The sequence below is a fragment of the Anguilla rostrata genome, chromosome 19, assembly GCF_018555375.3.
Source record: "Anguilla rostrata isolate EN2019 chromosome 19, ASM1855537v3, whole genome shotgun sequence".
NCBI classification, from domain to species: Eukaryota; Metazoa; Chordata; class Actinopteri; order Anguilliformes; family Anguillidae; genus Anguilla; species Anguilla rostrata.
Genome location: NC_057951.1, coordinates 6895266 through 6904515, shown reverse-complemented (window position 1 = coordinate 6904515; position 9250 = coordinate 6895266). Strand labels below are relative to the sequence as shown.

The window sequence follows — 9250 nt, the reverse complement described above, 5'->3', positions numbered from 1 at the left end:
CTTATCCTGGGGGATGCTGGAGCCCATTCCAGCATGCATTGGGCGAGCGGCAGGAATACATCCTGGACAGGCCGCCAATCTATCGCAGGGCACACACACCATTCACTCACACACTTATACCTACGGGCAATTTTAGAGTCTCCAATCGGCCTACCTGCTTGTCTTTGGACTGTGGGAGGAAACCCACCCAGACACTGGCAGAACTGGGAGAACATGCAAACTCCACACAGAGAGGCCCTGGCCTTCCTGCTCTGAGGCGGCAGTGCTACCCACTGCACCACCGTGCCACCCCATCATTATCATTATTATTATTATTATTACGTATTCTGTTTCTGCAGCTTGCCTATACTTGGTACAATAATTCAGCGGTGGTGTCAAATAGTTAAAATGCTATGCGATAAGGCAAAACTCCGCCCCTTCCCCTCATATCCTACCTACCACAGCACCTGGACTCCACCCCCGTCCTCTCAAACTCCACCCCCCAAACTCCTCCCTCGCTCCCAGACCCACCCCCCACCTCCAGCCCTCCCCCGGTGTAACTGGAAGCGTTTGGGTTGGTCATGGGGGGGGGGGGGCGGGGCGGGATGAAAATAGCAGGGGGGGGGGGCGGGGCTCGCTGGCGTCTGGCGCCTCCGGCTGCTGTTCCCCGGCCACTTGCTGTTCCCGCCTGCTCACCCCGGAGCTCCTAGACCAGCCCCAGCCTCTCCTGATCAAAGCCCCCCTGCTCTGGGACATGGCCGGCCTCCTCTGCGGGACCAAGCAGCGGAAACAAGGTACTGTGGAGCACAGGGGAGTGGAGGGGAACAGGGTTCAGGGACCCCTAATTCTTGGGTAGGAGACGCTTCTCAAGAGTCATTTATTAAATTTGCCCTTAACAGAGTGAAATAATCTATGTTAACTCAGCTCTTAGTGTGTTTGCACCAGCCCAGGAGGAGTGGAAAGGTTCTCTGTCAGAGCTGATGGGACAGTGAGTATTTTGTTTTGTAGTCATGTAGAGGCTGCTATTTTAAGCATTTCTGGGGTTCCCTCTGCCTCTCACGGGCCTTCGTCTCCCAGAGTTCTCCAGACACCCTTCACACACCTCGGGCAGTTTGACTAATGTGAAAGTAATTGTTATGAGTTTGAAACTAATGGCACGTGCTGTACTGTCTTCTGTAGTCGAACCTGAAATGCGTAAGGAATACGGCCATACTGCTGGTGTTAATTGTTTGAGTTGCTTTCAGAAATAACCTGGAACTAATTTTCCATATTTTAAACGATGCTTAAATTTTCACCCTAAAGTTAGCCTTTTTCCCTTTCCTTTTTTCTTTGGGAATTCTAAAGGAACATTTCCGATTCCCTGTGACTGCGTGCACGCTCTGCGCTTTGGTGTCATAGCAACCAAACCCAGGCGTGGAGAGAGGAAGTAGATTACGGCGAGGCGCAGGGATGCAGGAAATGCCGATCTTAAACATGATGAGTGCGCTGCCTCCAGCTTTTGTCTGTGTTGTGTATTTTTATTATACTGTATATACTACAATGTGATGGTCCATAAAAACTCAATTGAAAGGACGGTTTCCTGCAGGTTAAAAAAGTACTGCAGGCAGAACTGAAACAGAAGTGTGTGAATTCCAGGGGAAACTCTATTTGAAGAGCTCTGTTTTAATTCAGTGGTAGAACTCTGGGGGGAAAAAATGATTTGTAATTTTTAGAACGGTCTTGTCAAATAAAAAAATGAATGCAAGCTCAAATTAATATCGACCCATTCCGTCTGCTTTCCTCGGCGTAGCTCAGCAGAAAGTGCACGGCTTTCATCTCTTCTTTTGACCCACAACAGAAAGCTCTGAAACATCTGCTTATTTTAGACAAAGATGGCCAGCTGGGTGTGATTTAGTCTGGTGTCCCTCTGGGTGTCAGACAGTCGTGCTTCTCGTGGTGGAGGCGCCATGACTGTTAAAGACATGTGCAAATGTGACAAAATGAAAATGGCATTGGCTCCAAACTCCTTATGCATGGATTTATTAGACACATAGTCAGGGGCATGAGGCACATTTGTATTTTCTGAACTGTGCTTTTGATGATCATGGTATCAATTGTAAAGCGCTCTATAAATGCAGTCCGTTTACCATTTAATAAATTCCCTTTCATTCCAGTCAAGTAGTGACACCCCTGATTCTACTAATCAACCCCTAGTGACCTTTTCCCCCCCAGTGGCCTTTTCTGTATAAGATTGAGAGACCCCTCATTTAAAGGTTTAGTTAGGGTTTTTCTTACCAATCAGATCTCACTAGCCGAGGCAGCATTTTGCTGGTATTCTCATCCTGCACGGTCGTGGTGGAGTCTCGGTGATCACTGGCTGTCTGGACTCGTTTCTGTCTGAATCGACACACTTACTGCTAGCCCAGCCACATCACGCTGACTTCTCCTGGTGTGGCTAAAGGTACATATGACCCCCACCCCCCACCCCCCATTCTTGTTACCCTGCAGCGAGTGATCTGCAGGAAGAAGGGAAGCATGCCATCAACGCCCCCCTCCAGCCGTCCAGCACCCAGGTCCTTCCGGAGGACACACTGCTCGGTAATGTCTCCTCCTCTCCAGCAGGGGTCTCCAGTGCACGGCAGCCTTCTCAGCGAATATGTTGCAGCTCTTAGTTTAAATCCAGCGGATCCTTCCTACTGGAAATAATGTGGGAAGTGATTAGATGGCAAATTATTTATTTGATGGACTTTCCATGATTAATAAAAGTACTGTGTGTGAGTGTGTGGATCAGCTGCATGGTCTTTTCTTCTCCCTCTCTTACTCTGTGTGTGTGTGTGTGTGTGTGTGTGTGTGTGTGTGTGTGTGTGTGTGTGTGTGTGTGTGTGTGTGTGTGTGTGTGTGTGTGTGTGTGTGTGTGTGTGTTTCTCTCATTTGCCCTGTTTAACCCCATGTTCCAGAGGAGAACGCTGAGCGGACCATGCTGGACCCCACGTCCAGGGACAGCCCCAGGCTTAAAGAACTGCTGAAGGTGAGGATCTCTCAAAAGAAACAACAGCAATCAATAATAACCACACTAAAGCATCATTTACAAAGTGTTTTTTCCTCTACATGGAAAGCGCTTTCCAAATAAACGAATGGCATGAAAAAATAAGACATCAGAGAGAAAAGAAATAAATAAAGTACAAAATATTAAATGGCATTTTAAAGTCAGCATTTTGAAAACATAAAAGCGTCTGTAAGCGTCTGTAAGGGGGCGTGTCTGTGTGTCTGTGATCGCGCCCAGGTGCTGATTGACTGGATCAACAGCGAACTGGTGGAGGAGAGGATCATTGTGAAGGACCTGGAGGAAGATTTGTACGACGGTCAGGTTCTGCAGAAGCTGTTTGGTGAGCGATTCAGCGATGTGGGAGGGGGCCATGTTAGGTAGGGCGGGGGGGGCGGGGGTTTGGGTGTCTGAAGACTGAAGCAGTTCTCTCCCGCCCTCCGATCCAGAGACGCTGTCCGGGCGGAAGCTGAACGTCGCCGAGGTAACGCAGTCGGAGGTCGGGCAGAAGCAGAAGCTGCAGACGGTGCTGGAGGCGGTGAACGAGCTGCTCCGGCCCCACGGCTGGGCCATCGAGTGGAGCGTGGACGGTGAGAGCCCCGCCCGGCTCTGCCCCACCCTTCTGCCCTGCCCCGCCCCACTGTCCCCACCGCCCTGCTGCCCCACCTGACCCCGCCCTGCTCTGCCCCGCCCTTCTGCCCTGCCCCGCCCCACTGTCCCCACCTGACCCCGCCCTGCTCCACCAACAGCGCCCCACCCCACCCCACTACCCCCGCCCCACCCTGCCCCACTGACATGCAGCCAATCGGAGTGCTTCTTTCCCTTTCAGCCATTCACTCCAAGAACCTGGTGGCCATCGTCTACCTGCTGGTGGCGCTGGTCATACATTTCCAGGCCCCCGTCCGCCTCCCCGAGCAGGTGACCGTACAGGTGGTGGTTGTCAAGGTGAGTGGATGCAGGCAGCACAGCGGGTAGCGTAGCAGGTGACTTGGGCTTGCACGGGCTTGCACTGTCACTCGGAGGCCACGGGTTCAAATCCAACGTGCGGCACTTCCGGTGTACCACTTACCAAATGTACTTAATCAAGGCTAGGTGTACAAATCTTTAATATGCAAAACATGTATTTCTGCATAAATATTATTTTTATTGATAGCAGACAGTCTGTCCATATGCATTTTTCAGAGGGAAAGCAGAGAGGGTGACAGACACATGGGATCACAGTACAGGAAGTGACATGGCAGGCAGGAAGTGAAACGGCACGGGAGGAAGTGATACGGCATGGCAGGAAACTGAGCCCCTGGCAGCATGGGGGGGGGGGGGGGATCGTTTGTGGGCTGAGAGTAGACCACACCCATGCTGGTTTTCCCCTGTTTCCCTATGCTTGACACACCAACCTCTTATTGTACAGTTTCTACCTTTGTGCCTCTGCAAAGCCACCCGATTCTGATTGCAGTGATCCTAGAGTGAAAGCACGGAGATCACAGAAAAAGCCCACTGAGGATTATCTCACAATGCTATTGCTTTTGGCAGAAAAGAGAGGGCATCCTGCACTTGTCCCATGTGACCAAGGAGCTGACCTCCACCACCGAGTGAGTAACCCAGCCCCAGATTCTCCAGGCTAACCAGATGATCAACTCCTGCATTGCCTCTGATCTTCTATACTTATATAGAGATCTGCTGCAGCAGTCCAAGTCTATAGAACATAGCCAACAAAGTATGTGGACACATGACATCCAACATCTAAGCTAAATGTTTAAGATCCGAGTAGCTCAAAGAAAAGTCATTTCTCTTTCATTAGTTGGGGGACTTCACGGTCATGAGGTGAGCCTACAAATACAATGTTTCATTGGAGAAAGAGAAAATTTACATTAGCGTTTTGCTTGGAGCAATTCCTCCCTTATCGCTGGGCAGCGCTTGGATTCATCAAATGGGGTTTGACATTTTGTGGCATAGCCACAAAGTGAGTGCAGGTTCACTTGTGCACGTAAGAATTGAAATTCATACAAAAAAAAAAATAATAATAATAATTTTTTAAAATTCACCCAAGGTAAAATGTCATATTGAGAATTTACCCACAATGTCAGTTTAACTATAAATTGTAGTACGGTCAGCTCTTCTAGCCAATATGGAACCCCTAAAATGTGAGTTCCCCCATCCATTAAATTATCTTTTATTACCCTATCTCTGTATTCATTTTCAGACTGTAAGCCTATATTTGTGTCTCTGTCTCTTCCATGTATCTATTTATTTACAGGATGATGATGGGAAGATTTGGTGAGTATTTTAATTCATTAGGTTTTCCCGATTGTTCTGGCTAATGTGGAATTCCCAGTCGTTAACAGACACCAGACCGAGGGGCCTGTCCATGCACTAAAACAGTGCCTTAACAGAATGAGCAACCCAGCAGTCTGGAATGTGTTCATTTTAAATGCCGTTTTTGCAAGCCTGGGACGTAAGTTTCGGGTGACACTGATTCCGGTTTCGTTTCAGAGAGAGATGCGTTCGACACGCTGCTAGATCACGCCCCTGACAAACTCAACGTCGTTAAGAAGGTAAACCGTTCGGGTGAAAGTGGCACACCCTGCTGCCGCAGCCTCACGGATAAATTCCCCTCTCTCTTCATCTTAATAAACAGAGCTTACGATAGACCAGGGGTTCCTGGAGTGTACTTCTGCTCAATATCTTGATCCAGTGAGGTTGTTAGAAACCCGTTAAGGTTCCATGGTGTTGTGGTGAAACTGATTTAGGCACTTAGCAGGCTTGGCTCCTTACCATTTGCTTTATTACCATTTACTTTTCCATAAAATGGTTTTACTCAGAGGTGGGCACACGGGCCATATCTGCTACTGGATTACATGCCAGCTTCTGCTTTTCGTTTATTAAATTACCCTAATCACTTATTGATATTTTAGCTACGTTTTTTTATGAATAACAGCTGAAGACTGTTCCTGCGTCACTACCCAAAACACCTTATTGTGATCTAACCTACAGTTAAACCAGCAGAAGTGTATACAGTTAATTAGCTCATTTTCCCACTGCTTCAGTGAATAGTTGGGAACTGATCTCTGGGAACTGATCGGACTGATGAAAATGAACATCCATTCATTACGGAATGAATCGCTCTTTCTGACTCGTATTGTACAATTAAGCTGTTTAATTATCTTTCATTAGACAACTAAAGTGTAATTAAAAACAATTGCTTATTATTATTCAAGAATAATAATATTTAAGTTTGAACACATTGTGCACTGGGGTGCGAATGGTGTTGAGAGCCTTGTGATAAGACTGTGTTCAGTAGAGCTGTGTGATAAGACTCTGTTCAGTAGAGCCCAGGTGTTGCAATGACCGGCTTTTCCTCTTGTCGACAGTCTCTCATCACCTTTGTGAACAAACACCTTAACAAGCTGAACTTGGAGGTGACAGAGCTGGAGTCCCAGGTACGGTGTGGCAAGACAGCCCTGCTGAGTGACACTTCCCCTTCCTGGTACATATCAGGAACTAATGGGCATTAAGCACTCCTGATGTCACCTTGCTATCCACCAATCACAGTAAGCGTTTTTGTGCTGGTTGTGATTGGTGGACTCTTCTTCGTTATCCCTCTGAAACGCATGCAATTATAACAGAGAAGGTCTGGGCTACAGGTAAGAGGGTCAGTTGGGAACAAACTCCCAAAACTTTTCAATTTGAATCAATGAAAATTTGAATGTTCGTAAGGACTGCGAACTGTGAGGCTGCCAGTTCACACCTCGAGCGAGACAAAGCCGTCGCAGTCTCAAAAAAGGCACTCAACAACAAGTGGTTAATGCCTATTTTGTGTCGCTGCGTTTATTTGTATTGCATTTATTTCACAGGGGCAAACACAAATACGCACTGGCACACTGACACGTCAGGTCTATAGAAAGTGAGAAGCATTTCTAATTTAGTGCATCCGCTCCTAGATGGAATTTTTTTCCGAGAGCATAACCACAGCAGACGCCTGACAGGTCCCCATTAAGCAGCCAAACCTGTTTTTTTTTCCCCTCCTCGTTTCCTGGTCCCCAGTTTGCAGACGGCGTGTACCTGGTGCTCCTCATGGGCCTGCTGGAAGACTACTTCATCCCCCTGTACCACTTCTTCCTCACCCCGGAGAGCTTTGAGCAGAAGGTAGGCGGAGGGACGTCGACACCGAGGTGGGAAGTCAGAGGTCGCACAAGCGGATGGATGAACGGCATGAACACATGAATGCGGTCACCTAGGAAACGGGGAAAATATGATAATATCGCCCCCCCCCCAGGAGAGCGCAAGATATTGGGGGGGGGCTCGAAAACAAAAAGCTGAACGTGCCGTTGGGAGAGGTTCTGATCCCAAGTGTGGCATTAAACCGCACGGTCAGTGCGTCCCCCGCTGCTCTGTCTGATGTCACGGCAGGTTTGAGTGGGAAATGTTGTGTTCAGCAGAATGGTGAACTGAAGTCTGATTTGACAAGGTTTGTGAAGATGGGTCGTGGAGGGGGATATGATTGGGTCTGAGAGACCTTGGGTAGGAGAAGTGTTTGTTTTGGGGCTCGTTAATGGGGGGGGGGGGGTGTTTACTCTTCATGGGGAGGCTGTGACCCTCTCCTCTCCTCTCCAGGTTCACAACGTCTCCTTCGCCTTTGAGCTGATGCAGGACGGGGGGCTGAGGAAGCCCAAGGCTAGGCCTGAAGGTGCGTGTGTGTGTGTGTGTGTGTGTTTTTGTGCGTGTGCATGCTAATTATAATTTTATCCTGTGTTTTGCGAATGTATATGTGATCAAGTCACTCATGTTACTGTACTACTATGAACAAATGAAAAGTTAACATAATGCTTAATTAATGTATAACAGTATCACCTCGGTCTATCAGCAAACATGTGCCTCAGCCATGGTCATAATTGATAATGTGTTCACATGTGTGAGACAGCATTGGTATTTGTGTTTGTTTCAGATGTGGTCAACTTAAAGCTGAAGTCCACTCTGAGGGTCCTCTACAATTTGTTCACCAACTACAAAGATTCGGAGTAGCATCTCAACCGCTTGGGCTGGGGGGGAGGGGGAGGGGAAGGTGGCGCTGGTCCATGGATGAGGCTTGGGCTGATGGGGGGGCTTTCGGGCCCACAGAGACGCAAAGCCGTCAGGGCTGGGGGACGATTTTCCTGAAACCCCACGTGCGAATCAAAATGCGTCGGGTTTCAGTGTTGGCCGTTTACGGATCTTGCATGACTCTTGTCTTTTCTTACAGGCTTGCTTTCTGTAGCTGTACGCCATTTTTAAAAAGTTGATAACTGATAGTCAGACGAGCTGTAGTGAAACTGGATTTTTATAAAAATGAGAACTGGATTTGATCTGACGTGGTTTTACAATGCTAAGTGTTACAGCTGCAGACTGTATGTATCGTCAGTGGAAATGTTTTGCCGTGGTTTGATAACTACGAACCAGCACTGGTGTCTTCAGTTGTTTTGAACATTTTGCCAGAATGACTGGTGGCATTCCCTTACGTCATAGAGGTCTAACTCCTGTCCCGAAGGCTGCAGTGTCTGCTGGTTTTGGGTGCATTTCAACATAAGTGATTCATTTAAGTCATTGGCTGGCAAAAGAGTCTGTACAATGTTTTCTCAAAGCTTTAATTTGGTGCCGATTTCAAGAAAACCGCAAATACCATCAGACACCGTGGCCCTCTAGAGTTGGGAGTTTGACACCCCCTGCCGTATGCAAGTCACTTTTGATAATATATAAATATATGATAATATGATAAGTATATGATAAATGCCTAAATGCGATATGTTTCCTCACCATATTTATGACACAAAAACCTCTTTTGGGTAAAGCAACTTCAAATTGCTTTTTCAAAAACTGTACTTTTTAAAATGCATTGTGGCAACTTAAAGAGAAGTTTTTTTGTTTTTTTTCTGCTCTCATGTTTGATTAAATGAGTTCTTAAATCAAGTGGAAAAACGCGTAAATCCTGACGAAAGTCTGTCTCTTTCGTCTGCGTTCGTTTGGTTGATTTTGTGTCATTTCTTGTCGTTGTTGGAGGGCGTTTGTTGTTGTCACGGTACCCTCGTTTCTGTTTGGGAAAGCCCTTCTGCTGCCAATAAATGCGCCAGCTGTGTCAACCCACCTCTCTAGGCCTTTGCTGGCTGTGGTTTTAATCTGTGGTGTGTGAACTTGTGTTTACCTGGAGCTTAACCCCCACCCTCACCCCCACCCACTCCCACTCCCCGCTCTCTTCTAGTTTTACTCCATATTGCCCCA

General features: G+C 47.6%; 1 protein-coding gene across 1 annotated transcript; it reads left to right on the top strand.

The window, feature by feature from the left end:
* The first annotated feature begins 620 nt into the window (after window positions 1–620).
* parvb (parvin, beta) lies at window positions 621–9123 on the top strand. The gene is made up of 13 exons (XM_064319605.1): window positions 621–773; window positions 2467–2556; window positions 2916–2986; window positions 3242–3344; window positions 3451–3591; window positions 3831–3946; window positions 4532–4590; window positions 5256–5275; window positions 5492–5553; window positions 6370–6438; window positions 7043–7144; window positions 7613–7685; window positions 7944–9123. Exons 1-13 carry the CDS (start codon window positions 734–736, stop codon window positions 8018–8020), a joined length of 1023 nt encoding a protein of 340 aa, XP_064175675.1. The 5' UTR covers window positions 621–733; the 3' UTR covers window positions 8021–9123.
* The last annotated feature ends 127 nt before the right edge of the window (window positions 9124–9250 follow it).